This window comes from Leucopleurus acutus, assembly GCF_964270905.1.
Source record: "Leucopleurus acutus genome assembly, chromosome: 10".
Lineage (NCBI taxonomy): Eukaryota > Metazoa > Chordata > Mammalia > Artiodactyla > Delphinidae > Leucopleurus > Leucopleurus acutus.
This window is the reverse complement of record NC_139153.1, coordinates 57146581-57162817: the sequence shown is the minus strand read 5'-3', so window position 1 is coordinate 57162817 and position 16237 is coordinate 57146581. Positions and strand designations below refer to the sequence as shown.

Below are 16237 nucleotides of genomic sequence, written 5' to 3'. Positions count from 1 at the left end.
AAATTCACTACCCCAGAGTTGAGTATAGGTCAAAGTGCAAGAAGAAATAGACACAAGTCCATGACAGGCTTATATTTTAGAAAAAAATAAAGAAGAAAGATTAATCATTGATTCATTTAGATCTCAAATATTGTTCATTTCAAATATTGTTCTGAAAAACAACAGAAAAAATAATTTAAAACTATGCTCTAGAATTTAATGTTTTCATGACTAAATATTTCACATGGCTCTGAAACATTTTATGTTTAAAGTATAGGGTCTGCACTCTGGTTTCTCTTCAGATCATATAAATCTTCCACCTTTTAAAGTATAGGGTCCACCCCGTGGTATGCTGCAGAGCCAACAGACTCCTCCGGGGGCATGGCAGCCAACGAAGGCTCTGCCTCTGTGTTGTGGTGTACACAGAGCTGCACCCCACTGAGGTATCTCCCAGATCTCCCATTCAGGGACTCAAAGGCTGAGGAGAAGGCCAGTTTCCCAGGACATTAAAATTGGGACATTCCATGAAGAAATGGTGACCACCAAAGACAAACTGTTTCAGCCAACATTCTGACTGCCTGGTGGCCTGTGGATGGGGAAGGGGACAGGAGCATAGTAATGCATCTACAGGTTAAATCTATCCTTGTTATTCATAGAATTACCTTGATATTCTCAGTCACCAATTCTATCTCAATTCCAGGAGTTCTGGGCTGTGAATTGTGGATAGTAACCCGCAGTTCCATGGACTCTCCCCCACCTATTCCCTTCCCCAGATCCCCTCCCCAGACGTTCCTTCCACTCCAAACTCCGTGATAAGAAACCAATTCTCCTTACTTATCATGGACAAAATCATCTCCTCCCCATAGCAACCACCAAACCATTTGGTAGTCCTTTTCACCACTTATGATTTCCAAATGATGCTTATCAATCCTGGAAATATATTTTTAAGGAGATTAGGAGATTGATAATTTGCCCTGGAGTAGAAAAACAAATAGAAACACACTTTATCACTTTGTTATGCACTGGTTTAATGTGATTTCTTAGCAATCTGTGTGTAGCAAACTGTTTCAATAAACGTGGATCATCTGCTAAATCTTATCAATTAATGTACTTTGTCCATCTTCTTACTTGTTTTTCTATGACCCATGTTCCCCAGAGGGCTACAGCTACTTTCCTGTGGTAATATATAAAGAGAAGAGACCTCGGATTTTTGGTTCACTCTGTTTAATGTCACAATCAAAGTGTCATTGTGACTCACTAGCTTGAAGAGATATCTGCACCCCCACTTTCATTGCGGCATCATTCACACCAGCCAAAACATGCAAACAACCAGCCTAAGTGCCCATCCATGGGGGAATGGATACATGAAAATTGGCATATATACAATTTAGCCATAAAAAAGAAGGAAATCCTGCCTTTTGCAACAACATGAATGGACCTTGCAGGCATTATACATTTAAAAAAATTATTTTATATTGGAGTATAGTTGATTAACAATGTTGTGTTAGTTTCAGGTGTACAGCAAAGTGAATCAGTTATACATATACATGTATCTATTCTTTTTCAAATTCTTTTCCCATTTAGGTTATTACAGATTATTGAGCAGAGTTCCCTGTGCATTACAGTAGGTCCTTGTTGGTTATCTATTATAAATATAGCAGTGTGTACATGTCAATCCCAAACTCCCAATCCATCCCTCCAGCTCTCCCCCCTGGTAACCAGAAGTTCATTCTCTAAGTCTGTGAGTCTGTTTCTGTTTTATAAATAAGTTCCTTTGTATCATTTTTTTTAGATTCCACATGTAAGTGATATCATATATTTGTCTTTCTCTATCTGACTTACTTCACTTAGTATGATCCTCTCCAGGTCCATCCATGTTGCTGCAAATGGCATTATTTCATTCTTTGTAACGGCTGAGTAATATTCCATTGTATATATGCACCACATCTTCTTTATCCATTCCTCTGTTGATGGACATTTAGATTGTTTCCATGTCTTGGCTTTTGTGAATAGTGCTGCTATGAACATTGGGATGCATTATCCTTTCAAACCATGTTTTTCTCCAGATATATGGCAGGCATATCTTAAATCAGACAGAGAAGGACAAATACTGTATGATCTTACTTATATGTGGATCTAAAAAGCAAAACTCACAGAAATAAAGAAAAGAATGATGTTTGCCAAGGGCTGGGGGTGGTGAGGGAAATGGTCAAAGGGTATAAGATTATAAAGGGTTCAGTTCTAAGATGAATAAGCTTTGGGGATTCAATGTATGGCATAGTGACTATAGCTAACAATACTCTATTATATACTTGAAAGTTACTAAACAGTAGATCTTAAATGTTCTCACCACACACACAAAAGTAGTAATTATGTGATGTGATAGACATGCTAACTAACTTTATTGTGGTAATCATCTTTCAATATGTTCATGGAACAAATCATCAGGCTGTACAATTTAAACGTACCCAGTGTTATATGTCAATTATATCTCAGTAAAGCTAGGGGAAAAAACACATGTTAGAAAAAAACTGAAGTGCCATTGAGTAAAACTTTCTCCTGCATATGTAATAATAGCTGTACTGAAATTTACCTCCTTTGTCAAATCTTCAATGAAAAAATGGACCTGGTGAACATCATCAGTGGACAATAGCAGGCCCAAGGAGAAACAATCCAGATGTGAAGTGTCTCCTGGTAGAATAGATGACTGATGAGATATTGCTGCCAAAAAATAGAATTTTAATCAAATGAAGTTTTCATACCTAGTTACCATTTTGTTGGAAATACAAGGGTCAGGGGACCATGTTATCACCACAGGAATGCAATCAGAAAAATCCAGAACCTGGAAAACTAGACAGAATAAATGCTCAGACTTCTTCAATAAATGGCGAGGAAAAATAAAAGAGGGAAGACTTCTAAATTAAGAGAATTAAGATAATCAACTAGATGTGTGAGACTTTTTTGGACCCTGATTCAAACAAACCAACTGTAAAAAACAAACAAGAGGAACAACAAAAACTTATGAGCCAATCAGGGAAACAAGCCTGGATATTTCATATTATGAAGAGATTACTGTTGATTCTATAGGTGTGATATATATATATATATATTCCTTATCTTTTAGGGCTATGTATGGAAATAATTGTGGATTAGATGACGGGATTTCTGGGATTTGTGGTAGAGAGGATGGGTAGGGATTTACAGGATGAAACAGGAGGAGCGTGAATTGATTTTTGGTGTAGCTGGAAGACAGATACATGGGGGTTCACTGCTCTCTACTTTCGTGTATGTTTGCAATTGTCCGTAATTATTTTTGAGTTAATTTAAAAAATCTTTCAAACAACAAGGTCCTGTATAGCACAGGGAACTATATCCAATCTCCTGGGACAAACCATAATGGAAAAAAATATTTAAAAAATGTATATATGTGTATAGCTGAGTCAATTTGCTGTACAGCAGAAATTAGCACAACACTGTAAATCAACTATAGTTCTATAAAAATTAAATAAAAATTTAAAAATCCTACAGAAGAAAAACCTTTCATTTGCAATGCACTTGTGTTTGTCACTACATATCATGTTATAAAATTAGTAATTAATTATGCCTACTAATACTCGGAGCTACTCAACGGTTTGCAAAGCAGTTAAGTTCATTCTCTCCTCCCTCGCCCCGGATGATATTCAGCGAGGCAGGCGTCGTTCGAATCTTCACTTCACAGATGAGCCAAGGCAGCTAGTTAGCAGTGGCCCAGGCCTAGACTTTAAAGTCCTCCAACCCCAAATTCCGGGCTCCTCCCCCCAAACCAAGGGGAAGTGGGATGCGGGATGCAGAAGCGGCAGCGCCTGTAACGAGGCCCTGCTCGGCTGGGAGAGCTTTACTTGCAGCGGCCGCCAGATGGCGAAGGCTGCCCACCGCCCGGACCCCTCAGCTTCCTCGAAACCGCTGCAGGAGCCACCGCCAAGAGCGCGGCGCCAACAGTGAGAGGAAATCTGGTCCAGCCTGGGGTTACAGAAGTTCCTGTGCGCGCCCTGCTGCCTTCGCGAGAACTTCTAGAAGGACGCTAAGGACTTTTTAGGGAGACGGGAAAAATTTAAATGGCCGGGGGTGGGGTGGATGTTCACATTCTGCTGCCCCAAATAAAGCAGAGATCCGGCGCTTCGGGGTCGGCCAGAAGTCCATCAGAAGTCGCGCACTTTAGGGACCAGCTCCGAGGGCCTGCTCCGTGTCTGGCGCAGCAATATCCTTCCCTCGGTGACTCGATGCGTTCTCGGCAACACGCAAAGGACTCCTAGGGCCGAAGGAGTAAGGGGGAGAGGTGGGAGGGGTCTCCAGAAGTTTACTTCTTTTAAGCTGTAATAAGGAGAAATACAGTGACCACCAAGATCAGAGTCCCCATCATGTTAAAAAAAAAAAAATGTCGTAGCTTCAGGCTGCCCACCAACCGCTCAGCTCAGGGGCGGGGAAGGAAATCCAACTCCTGCGGGTTCGGGCTGGCGGAACCCATGAGAACGCCAAGTGCAGGCGCTGCGCCCAGGCGTCCGCGAAGCGCAGGAGGGACTCCGACCCCGACGAAGACCGGCGCAGGTGGACGGATTCCGCGGGTTCGAGTATCCCGGGGGCTAGACTGGCGGAATTCGTGCACTCGAAAGCTTAAACCCGAGGGATGGGGAGTTCACATAAGGGGACTCGATCAGGCCCACCAACAGAGTTTTGCAAATTGCCTTTTAAAAGTGCCTCCAGATGATGCCGAAATCTCCGCGCGGTGAAAAGCCAAACTCTAGGAGCCGGCTGGCAGCTGGGCGGGGGGACATCGTGGCGCGAGCGGGGAAGGGGAAGCGTCCAGGCCAGTGGAAAATGAGTGATTTTAATTTTTGTCCTCACTGGAGGCTCAATTTTGATTAGGGGCAGGAGGGAATTTTTTTTTATTTCGGAGCGTTTGCATAATACCTGCAGAATTAAAAACAACAACAAGAACAAAAGAATAAACAACAACAACAAAAAAAACGGGCATCGTATCCACCCCCACCTTGTTTGGTTCAGAAAGAAGGAAGAGCCTGCAGAGGAAAGGGAGGACCGTGAGTCTGCCTTTACCCCCAGGTTGAAAGTTAATCAGAGGCGGCTGGAAAGGAAGGAGCCTGGACCAAAAGCTGATCTGGAGCCTTGAAACTCCCCTTTGAGGAGTGGGGATGTGCGTTGTCGCAGACTCCGAGCGGGCTCCAAGCCCCGGCCCTGGTTTAGAGACTGAGAGTTTGGCTGCACCTTCCCCTCTTCCCCTATTTCTTTCCAGATTCTTCCTGCCTTTCCCAGTGGATGGCTCCCCACCCCACCCCCCAGGATAGCTACCCCGCACCCCAGCGCTTCTGGGCTTCAGCACCCTGGAGGAGGAATCCTGGGGCAGCGAGGAGCGAACTCGTGCCGAGGCCGAGTGGGGAGCGGGGAAGGTCCCGCTCCGAGTTCTCCCCAAAGCAGAAAAGACTTCCTGGGGCTACGAGTAGAAGGCTGTTTTGTTTGCCTTCCTTTTAAAAACTCGGACAACCAAAAAGTGTTTGGCGATGTAAAGGACATGCGTGGAAAATGACAATAGTATTTCCAAGTTAGAGTCGTGTCCTTCTTGCACTTCTTTTTCCTCTTTCGTTGCAATTTGTCTAATTGCATATTTCTGTTTGGGACTAGAACGGAGGCGAACCAACGACCCCCCCTAGCCGGTGCTCCCCCACCCAGACAGACCCCGCCCTCGCGCCCCAGCGCAGGGAACGCCGCCTGCGAGGGCGCAAACGCTGGGACTCCGGCGGAGAATGTAAACAAACGGGGCGCCGAGTCCTTGATCTTTATTTAAATAGAGGCTTGTTTATCGGTGTCATCCTAGGAGGATTAATTAGATACATCTCTTCACAATTTGGTGTCTGACACTCCATCTTAGGAATGCCTTATCACAAGGTGTTAATTGGGGCCACTCAGCCACTTACGTTTCTATTAAACACTGTGAGGGACTTTTCACAAGTACCAAGTTCTTTTTACTGTACGGTGCAAAAATATACAGGACTGGAAATAGACTGGGGCCAGTGTCTGCTTTATCCCGGAGGTGATTAGCATTTGCAGTCTTTCTAGAGGGCAGAAAAGGAGAACACCGTTTCGAAATTCCATCGCATCTCCCAATACGCTCGGGCTCCTTGGGGTTGGGGCGGGGGGCGCGCAGACCGGGTTAGGGGTGTCCTAGTCCTCCTCTCCCAGTCTGAGTCTGTCATCTACAATAAACACACATTAACCAAATTTCAAGGCTTTCGCTTCCAGCTCCAGTAAAATTCGGGGCGGTTTGGGCAAAGCGTTTTCAACAGGCATCGTCGGAGACGCGGGGCTAGAGTCCGAGACCCCAAGGTCACAGGCGGCGCGAGAAGGACTCGGAACCGGGAAGGGCGGTGGGAACTGGAAACCGCGGAGAAGCGAGGTGCGAGCTCTCGGCGGCCTTAATTGGGCGCAGAAGGGGAGGAGGGCCGGGCCGATCGCTCGCCTCCCAGAACTAATCCTCTTAGCAGCTGCATTTCCGCGCCACGCAGTTAGCAGAATGACACTCCCGGCCAGACCTTTACCCCGGGAGCGTCGGGAGGGGGCTGGAAAGGATTGCAAGCCGGGCCAGAAGCCGTCTGCAGATAAGCGCGGCGGGATGTCTGGCAGGGGGACAAAGGGCCCTTCGCCGCACTCCTTGGTTTAACTCTTACGAGGGCCCAGGCCCCTCCCGCGGATTGAGAGCCGAAAAAGTGGAGCTAAAAGCTAGGCAACCGGTTCCCCGGCCGCTGCTCGCAGAGCTGCGTTGCGCTCCCGCCGCATCCCCAGCGGCCTGCCCCCGCGGCGGCGCCCGGGGCTCCGGGAAGAAGGAAGCCGCAGGTGGCAGCGGGGGTGGGGGCGGCCCGCTCCCGCTTGGCCTCAGGGATCCGGAACTCGTGGGCGCCCAGAGGGCCGCGAGGGTGCCCAGGGAGCCCATGTGGATCCGGGGATGGGAGACCCCAAGGAGGTCTAGGAGAGGCCCAGACGCCAAGGGCTGGGGGTGGAGGTTTCCTAGGCCCATATCAAGCCTGCTGTGGGCAATCTTGCATCTCGGCAGCAACCCTCCTCCCCCTCCCCAGCTCCAATCCCCATTGTCCAGACTTCCCAGTGCGGTGAGGAAATAACCCCATTCATCTACAAGGAAAAAAGATAAACAAGAGCATCCCCACCCCCTCAACGAAGACACTGTCCACTTAGAGATTCTAGTGGTGGGCGGGGGGAGTGGGTTGGTGGGACAGGGTTCCTGCTGGAGGAGGGTGGAGGAAGAAGCAAACTAAGATTTTTGAAACAAAGATGAAAACCCATAGTACAGAAGACAGGGCTATGCCTGTTCCCTTAATGAACCACATTTATTAAAAATGACTATGACTGTACATAAAAATCCAAGGTCTCTAGAAAGCCTATAGGAGCTGGGGCATCAGGTTTCTGTTTCCTCACATTACCAAGTTGGGAAGTGGGGGTGGCGGAGGAAGAGGATGACATGGGGGTTTTCCTTAGCACGTTTCAAGTTAGTACAGTAGCTGAATACATTCTTAACTAAGAAGTAAACAGAATATTCCCATATGTTGTGGGGATGACGAAACTTCCCCTGCTCCTGCAGCTGTGGTCCGGTGAATTGCAAATTCTTTAAAAAGCCAAAGCACCAATTTTACATAATCTCGTATACCTACGTAGACTATTTGTACAGTATTTTCCACATTATTCTACAGTGTATCTAAGCACACAACTGTACACTTTAAAATTCTCCGTTTTTGTTTGTTTTCTGGTGCCCCCCTCCCTTGCTGTCTCCTAAGTCCTACAAGCCACCCAGGCACACAGCAGAGGCCTAGTACATGAGGCGATCCTGGACTAGGGCAAACATGGCTTGCTTCAAAAGCCTGGGAAGAATCAAAGTCAGGTCAAACCAGCACCTTCACAAAGTTCTTGCCTCCCAGGCCTAACATCTTTTGTCCCTAGCAGAAAGTTAACAGCAAAAGTCCCTTGTTGAAGGTTAAGTCCCACCCTTCTATTCCAGAAGCAAAACATCTTACCACTCTGGGCTTCTATTTGCCTACAGATTTACAAATAAAAATGAGAACCAAAGCTTTCAACACCTTTGATGGCACTAGGCACTCAATCTTCACAGCCCAGTTCTTTGAATGTCTAGTGTCTCCAATAAATAAATCCATAACTTTGAATCACCTTCAAATTTAAAAACACTTGAAAGTCCTCCATTAATTTTATTAAAAAAGAAAAAAATGCTAGGCTTGTTTCAGTTACCTGAAGCAATCAAAAAGCTTTGGCACCTTCTTTTAGAGAATTGCACAAAACGGGATGCATCAGGGTGGAAGGCAAACGTCTTTTTGGCAACCTAGACAAAGAAGACAACAAAAAAACACCACCAAGTCCATCGGCAAAAAGTTAGCTCATTTTGACGAGGTTAAAATAACTCTTTAGGGAGTCGTGTAAAAAGCATAATACCCCCCCATGCCTTTTGAGGTGTCTTTACTGTACTCTTCAGCATTGATATCCTCGCACTTTATGGAGGGAGAATTTTCATTGCTAGAGGAGCTAGGAGACAGCCGCCTTCGCTTACAAGCACTGGTGTACACCCCTGAATCATTGGAGTCAAGAGACTTGATGGACGGGGGTGTCTCTATCCAAGAAGAGCTAATTTCTTCTTTGACTTTCTCTTTGGAGAGCTGATCTTCAGAGAACACAGGGGGGCTTGTTCTGGAGGTCCATGGGAGTCCAGCTGCCATCTTCCTTTGATAAGAACCTCTACCTCCCCACCCTGCCATTGCAGGGAAGGTGGGGTCGGGGTAATACCCCAGGGCATGGGATGTCTGGAGGGGCAAGGATTTAATACCATATGGGAGCAAGGTGCTGGAAGTATATTCAGACTCATAGGAACCGATGTCTAGTTTGTTGGTCCCAGGTTGCTGGACAGGTGTGACAAGCCATCGCTGGGGAGGGTTGGCCACCTCTTCGCTCTGTTGGGGTGAAAGGAGGCCGTTGGTCTGTGGCACGGTTCTCTCGCCATTATAATATCGGGCTTGAGGTAAAGTGTTGACAAAGGGCTCCGGGAAGAAGGACTGAATGCCGTACCGACCTCCAGGGACAATCTGATGGGATCTAGGAGAATCCGTGGGAGATGGAGTTAACCTGTCATTTTCGGAAGCGGTGTACATGCTACAATATAAAGAGAAACACTTAAAAAAAAACCCTAATGTTGTCCCCAAACAATCTACCTCCCAGAAATGAAGAAGGCTCTAGAGCAGGAGTGCTGGTCTGTTGAGTGGACGGGTGGAGACAGTAGGGATGCACTTGCCCATTTTAGCTGGACTTCGCTCATTGCGGCCAAATTTCCCACCACGAAAGAAAAAGCTTCCTCCCAGGCATTAAGCATTTAAACTGTAGAAAATCCATCTTTGCAAGTCCTAGAACTTGGAATAACTTGGAGCAACTCTCCCTTCAGTGGTAGGGAAGGAATGCTGGCCATGGTGGGTAGAAATCCCAGATTTAAAAGGCATCTGTGGGGCCTTGCTGTTCGATGTTGTGAAAATGACATCCTCTTAGTGTCAGGTTTTTCTTATGTAAAAAAATGAGAGGGAATAATAATCCCTGCTACTGAGAGAATAAAAAAACTGGGATCAAATGGAAAGGAAGGCATATAAATGCAGATTATGAAAATTTCAGATCTCCACTCAAATGTTAAAAAAAAACTCCTCATTTTTAATCCCTTAACATGTCTTTAGAAATGAACAAAACCCTTCTGTGAAAATTCTAAAGCAAGATTAGTCAAGGCCAAAAATATGCAAAAATAAAAATAGGCAAAAATCCCAACCGTGAAAGTTCTTCCTAGAATATGGTCTCAAGAAAGTGTCTGATTCGATATGTCTTGTTCAAAGATGACCAGGCGAGGAAAAATAAAGGTGCACTTACGAGTCATAGTTGTCCCTGAAGCCTTTTGCAAAGGGGTTGTGATCAATCTTTAGTTGAGTTATCTAGACAAGGGAGAAAAAAACAGTCATTGAGTGTTTTCTGTCTCACGCTGGACTGAGCTTCAGGGATTCTTGGGGACCATGGGGCACTCACATCGGTGTTTTGGTAGGCAGTCACTGCAATGAACTGCGTTTCTGAGAAGATGAAGGTCTGAGTCTTGGAGGGCTCGTTCAAGTCCTCCACGCCATCTTCTGTGACTTCAACGATGTGCAGTCGTGGTTGGTACTTGTGTAAAGACTGTAAGACTATCATCTGCAAATGGTACAGAGAAAAGAGCTGCCAAATCGAAAAAGTAAAGTCGATTTTGACAAATTCTGTATTTTGGAATGCCACTCCTGCTTGCTCCCCAGCAACAGCTAACTTTCTATTGCCATTTTTGAAACTTAAAACATAGCTGGGTATGTGTGTTTAAATAAACACTCTTGCCTCTTGGTTTCCTAAGTTGCCAAAAGTTTTCAGTATTTCTGCTCCTAACAGTTAACTCACTGTTACTGAAATCCAGTAGGAAAGGTAATAAATACATAAAAATGAGAAAGGTCAAAAAAAAAAGACCAGAAAGAGGCAAGCAACAGGTACCTGCAAATATTACAAATACCATGAAGAGTATGGAAACTCATTAGAAAAGAGATTCACAGCCAGAAGACACCACCTCCTTTGTCACCCTACCTGGGTGTTGTTGTTATTTGCGCCTTTGTTATTGGTGAGTTTTAATTTCCCAAAGGATATCTCCTGTCTCATCCAGTGGGAACCAGTATTAGGAGACTCTGGGTGAACATACATTTTGTTGCCTAAGAGAAAGTGAAACAAAACACAAAACCCAAGCATAAAGGGCTGTTTGCAAAGGGAGGTAGGGGAGGGGTATTTACTACCTATGCGCAAGATTTAAGAGCTAGATTTAGAACATGTCTCCCATCATTAGCAGTTTAAGAAGGCCAGTGGAGACCAACTAGACTCTACTGATTCCCCTCCCAGGGCCCCTGTGCTTTCAGCCTTCCTTTGACAAGGTAAAAATGGAACCAGTAGGCGATGCCTCTTGAAGGTTAACCTGGGGGCTTCTGAAGCTAGACAGGCAAGATCTGATGGAACGTGGTTGGATTTTTATGGTGAACTCAACCTTGGGGAGGCCTCTTCTCAAGTGAAGATTAGAATGCCAGATGCCCTTGCCACCTGGAGAGTTTACAGCAATTCCTTTCTCAAAGGTAGGGATGTGGAGGGAAGGGCTAGAGTAGGGTCATGGTTAAAATTCTATATACTAGTAGGCAAGAAGTCTGACTTAGCAATTCTCTCCCTTAATCAAACAATCAACACAAAGAAACTCCTAACACTTCCAGGCCCCGGATGTGGAGGGAGGGATGTGAGATTTAAATGTGTGGTGTCTTGAGTCGGGGGCTCCCGCCGATCCACCCTGCCCAGGCCCTTTCTCTCCTCACCCTGCATGTTATTGTCGGCTTTTCCGCAGGTCACCCATTTGCCCCCCTGGAAGCGCCAGTGGTTGGGGTCCGCCAGCACCACTTCTACGAACACGTTGTAGTGGGCGGTGGGATTGAGTCCGTTTATGTTGAAACTCAAGAAAGGAAACATGCGTCTGTGCAAGGGAATAGAACCAGTAAATCGGAACGCCCGGGCACAGGCCCACGCTTAGACGACATTTAGAAGTCTACAGACGAACAGAATACCGGTAGAAAAGTGGCCCTCACTACGTAAAATATTCTTGAGTTGGCAACTCTCGGAACATCTCTTTTCTGAAATAATTTGCCCCAATCCCCGCCCTTCTGCACCACTCACTCAAGTTCTTGTCCCTTTCAGATGCTCATTTATTTTCTTCCACGATGTTTAAAAATCATTATTTTTTACATGTACAAGTGCCAGAGAACATTAAATTGTTCTCGTAAAAAAAAATTAGTTCTACTGGTAAGGCTAAAAGTCCCCTTGGGACGTCCCTCTCCCAGCACCCACCCCTCACTTTTCCCAGAAGTAACCACTGCCCGCAGTGGGATGTGTATCCGAACTTTCTCAGGCCTGGGACCCCAGCCCCGTCTGACTCCAGGGTCCGGCCTAACCTACTACCCGGACCAGCCCCCGTTGCCGGCGCTCTTGTCCTCGCGCTCGTCCCCCGGATGCGCCCCGCGGAGACCCTGGCGCCTAAAACTGCGGGAGCCCATGTCCTGTGCTCAGAGAGGGTAGCCACCCCTGGAGCCTTCCCGCATCCGCGGCTCCTCGCCCGCCTTCAGGGACCGGCGTACCGCCGGCCGGGCGTACCTAGGATATCCAGCTTTGTGGACAAGCCCCAGTTTCCATTTCTGTCTCCTCCTCGTCAGTCCAGGTGAGGGTGACGAGAAGGAAGGGGGGAAGCAGCCGTAGCCTTAGCGCCCTGCACAAACCGCCGGTGCGCGGACGGGAGGGACATCGGACTGGAGATGCGGAGTCCCCACTGGCTGCGCACGGAAACTCACTCTCCCAGCCAAGAGCGGAGCGGGCGGGCGGCTGTCCCCCATTCCCGGCCACCCTCAGGACCACACAGGTCTTCTCTGCCCCCGCGCTTCGGGGCCCCTCCGCGCTGCGCTCACCTGCCCTGCTTCGTAATGATCATCTCGGTTTGGTGGCGGTGGAATTTGAGCCACAGAGGCCGGTTGCACAGGTAGACGTGGGCGCGGAAGCCGGAGCCGGGAACCCCCAGGCCCCCCAGTCCTCCGCAGGAACCCGCGGCTGCTGCCCCGGAGTACGGCCCGTAGAGCGGAGCCCCCTGGCCGTACTGATAGGCGCCCGGGCCGCCTCCCCCGCCGCTGCCTCCCGCGCCACCGCTCGCGCCTGCTCCCGGGCCGAACTGCGCCCTGCCGGGTGGGCACACGGCCGCGGGGAAGCCGCCGGGGGGCAGCATGGAGCCGTAGGGGTAGCGCGCCCCGTTGGGAGCCGGGTACACAGATCCGTGGGGCGCCCCGGCAGCCGCCTGGTACGGGAACAGCGAGCAGGGCGCGGCCAGCTCGGAGCCCTGAGGCCCGGGGGACTGGAGGTAGTAGCGCTCCGAGCTCAGGCTGTCCATGGAGTAGCGCGCGCTGGCGGCGGCGGCGGCGGCCGCGGCTACGGCAGCGGCGGCGGCGGCTGAGGGCAGCTCCTCCTCCCCGCAGGGGGAGCCCTTGCGGCCGTCCGGGGGCCCCGGCTTGGCCACGGCCGCGGTGCCGGCAAAGGCGTCCCCGGCGTCGGCGTCACTGAGCATGGCCGCGGGGGCCCCCGCACCGGCGGTTGCGGGCTCCCCGCTCCCTGCCTCACAGGAGAGGCTGCCCGAGAACTTCTTGGGCGCTTTGTCTAAGTCCAGCCTCTGAGGCGAGGGGGCCGCTCCCGGGAGGTGGCCGGCGCTCCCGCCGCCACCGCCTCGCGCCCCCTCCAGCGGGTAGAAGTGCGCGCCAGGCAGGTTCACCGAGCTCACCAAGAGCTGCTCCCCTAACTGCATGCTTTGCAGAGCGCAGACGGCAGCTGGCTGCTTCCTCTCCGGCCGCGGTCTGATTATAAAGGCAGGATGAGGGAGCCAGCGCCCTCTTCCGAGGGGAAGGTAACTTCCCCTTCCTCCTGTGCCGGGTTACCCACCTGGCGACACGCGGACCGCTAAGGCGCGCACTCGCGCGTCCCGAACCCAGCGCCCTTTCCACAAGGAAAGGGCACTGAGTTTGAAGGCAGGAGGCGAAAACTGACCGAGAAGCCCTCTCCTTTTCCTTCCGCGTCTCTTTTGCCTCTCTGCACCTCCACCCTCCTCCCCCGCACACACGGGAAGAAGAGGTCTTAGCTCTCTCTCCCCATCCACCCACCAGCGCTACTAGCCTTTCTGCCTTTCTCGACTGAAAAACTATCGGTCAAGTTGACCACTTGGAAAGTTGCAGGCTGTCATTGGCTGCTTTATATATGCGAGGCCAGGGAGGGGCTTCGCGGCCCCACAGCCTCAGGACCCTCCTATTGGCTGGTGGAGGTGACAGTAATTCAATTAGGCATTTACTAATTGGATCAAGTAGCCTGCGACTTTCTTTTCCTTTAGCTTGATTTTATTTCTTTTTCTTTCTTTCTTCCTTTCTTTTTTCTTTTTCTTTCTTTCTTTCTTTCTTTTTTTTTTTTTTTTTTTTTGAGACTCAGTCCTGCTGTGAGAATCAATCCTGGTGTCTGTATTTCGCTGGAATTTAGTGGAACAGGGTTTGAGGTCTCCGTAGCAGGGTCATCACAGCGGTCTGAGCCGGGGGATGCGAGGGCGGGAGCAGGTTCTAGAGGCCGGAGGTAGAAATGTTCTGCAAGCTGACGGCCTGCAGGGAGGCACCGGTCTCTGAGGGTGGGGATCTGGGACGACCTGGAGAGAGGCCCAAGGAAGTCCCTTCCCTCGTCGGGGGCTGTAACTTCAGGCACACTTTCTTCCCGATTGGAGAGGACTCTCTGGCCTTCGACAAGCAGGAACCACTTTTTGTTCGGCCCCACCCTTTTACTCAGTGGGAAGTGTTTGTGGAGAGGAACCCGGCGTTGGGCTTTTGGGATTCCAGGGGTGGCGAGAGCACACTGCAGTCCTTGAGGACAGAAGCCGTCAGCTTATGAATCAGAAGCCCCGGTGGGGTGGGATACTGGGAACACCCTCATCCCCATGCCATCACGCCTGCTTTCAGGAGGCAATCACTTTTACTCCCCACAATTTAAAATCCACGCTCAGTTTCCCTGAATCTCGGATCCCACACCCTCCCATCTTCAGTTGGGCCTGACACCGAGAAACAAAGCAGCCTCGCGGTTAAGATTCCCTGTGCCTCTCCTCTGCAGCGCAACACAGAAGGTGGAATAATTAGTGAAATAATCAGTTTGATATGGAATTAAGCTCTTTTGCCCCAGCTGCCTGTTTCTCCACTGCGTTTTTGCAGACAGCAGAGCAAGATGATGCCGTCCTATTGTATTGTTTATTAATACCCGCACGTTTCGTTGCGGGTAAGAAGCCTGAACATTTGCTGTTAATAAGCAATTACAGACGCGGCTTGTAATCGCTCCGGGAGCGCGTTTTCCGGCTAAGAGGTCGGGACCCTGCTTCCCCAAACCGAACGCGATCACACGGGAAACTCTTCACCCGCAACACGAGGCGGTCGCGGGATTCGTTGAGCGCGCACACGCCGGTGCAGAACGGCTCGAAGCTTTCCAACCTAGGTTCAAACCACAGCAGCATCGATACTGGCACGTCTGAGTTAGAGTGAAGCGGCTCTTAATGCACTCGGACGCGGTTACCAGGTCTTCGCGGTAGTGGAAACAGGGAGCGCGCGAAGGTTTTCAGGGTCAAGGCCCAGCCAGGCGGGGGAGAGAGCAAGTTAGGCGAGTGGCCCGGGTGGGGGCCTCGCAGGTCCAGGCACAGCAGCCCAGGAGCAGATTCCTGGAACGCTGGCACGGAGCGCGCTCAGCCTAGCACTTCTCCCGTGTCGTCCCACCAGTTTAGTTCGGGTTCGGCTTGGCTCTCTGCTCTGATCACCCCACCGTCCACTCCCACCTCGTCGGCTTTAGATTTCTTTTGACTCAGGGAAGTCTTGGAGAATTGCATTTCTCAAGTACTCTGTGCTTTTCAAGACTTCAAGATATTCAACGTGGAGGTTCTGTGAGCGGGACTCACAAGATCAAGAGCAAGGAAAGAAAGGGCAGCTTGGCGGGGGAGCCCGGGCTAGGGGATCTTGTTACCACTCAGGGCTCTTCCACATTAGCCTTGACCTGAGCTGCAGGATGTTTGAGGAAAAAGTAGGAAGGAGATCAGATCTCACGTTTTTGGAGACAGATTGGCTGGGGTTAGATCGCAGTTTTGCGCCTGACCTCAGCGAGACAGCGGGCCTCGGTGTCCCGAATTGCTTTCGAGGAGGCCAGGGAAGCTCTGCGCGTGGCAAAGCGCCACTGCAGGCAACAGGCATCGCTCCGACCCACTCTGGCGCAAATAACGCGAGCCAGCTGTCCCCTGCGCCACATCAGAAAGGCTTGATTTTATTCCAGCCACAGAGCAAGCTCTTGAAAACGCGTGGGTTCATTTGAGTGCTACCTAATTACGAAATATATACAAGGTATGTGTAATTAGGATTAGTGTTGATTCTTGAGGCGGGAAATTGCAGTTTATATCTCCCCACCTCCCCAATATAGCTATCCTTTTGCCCAAAGTTGAACACATTTTACAGGTGGAGAAACAAAGAGAAGTTCAAAGAGAATAAAAATTCGGGCTCTACAAAACCGCTCTGGGGCCCGGATATTT

The 16237-nt window shown here is 49.4% G+C and overlaps 1 protein-coding gene across 2 annotated transcripts; it reads right to left on the bottom strand.

Annotated features, from left to right (window-relative positions):
• Positions 1 to 8162: 8162 nt before the first annotated feature.
• On the bottom strand, positions 8163 to 13453 carry EOMES (eomesodermin; the record flags this gene model as incomplete). 2 transcript variants are annotated; one of them, XM_082848637.1, is made up of 6 exons in its annotated part: positions 8163 to 9192; positions 9946 to 10007; positions 10099 to 10257; positions 10672 to 10793; positions 11436 to 11590; positions 12573 to 13453. In XM_082848637.1, 6 exons carry the CDS (start codon positions 13451 to 13453, stop codon positions 8454 to 8456), a joined length of 2118 nt encoding a protein of 705 aa, XP_082704763.1. In that variant the 3' UTR covers positions 8163 to 8453. The 2 variants fall into 2 exon arrangements, with proteins under 2 accessions (XP_082704763.1, XP_082704764.1); XM_082848638.1 differs by having other exon boundaries at positions 8163 to 9135.
• Between the last annotated feature and the right edge of the window lie 2784 nt (positions 13454 to 16237).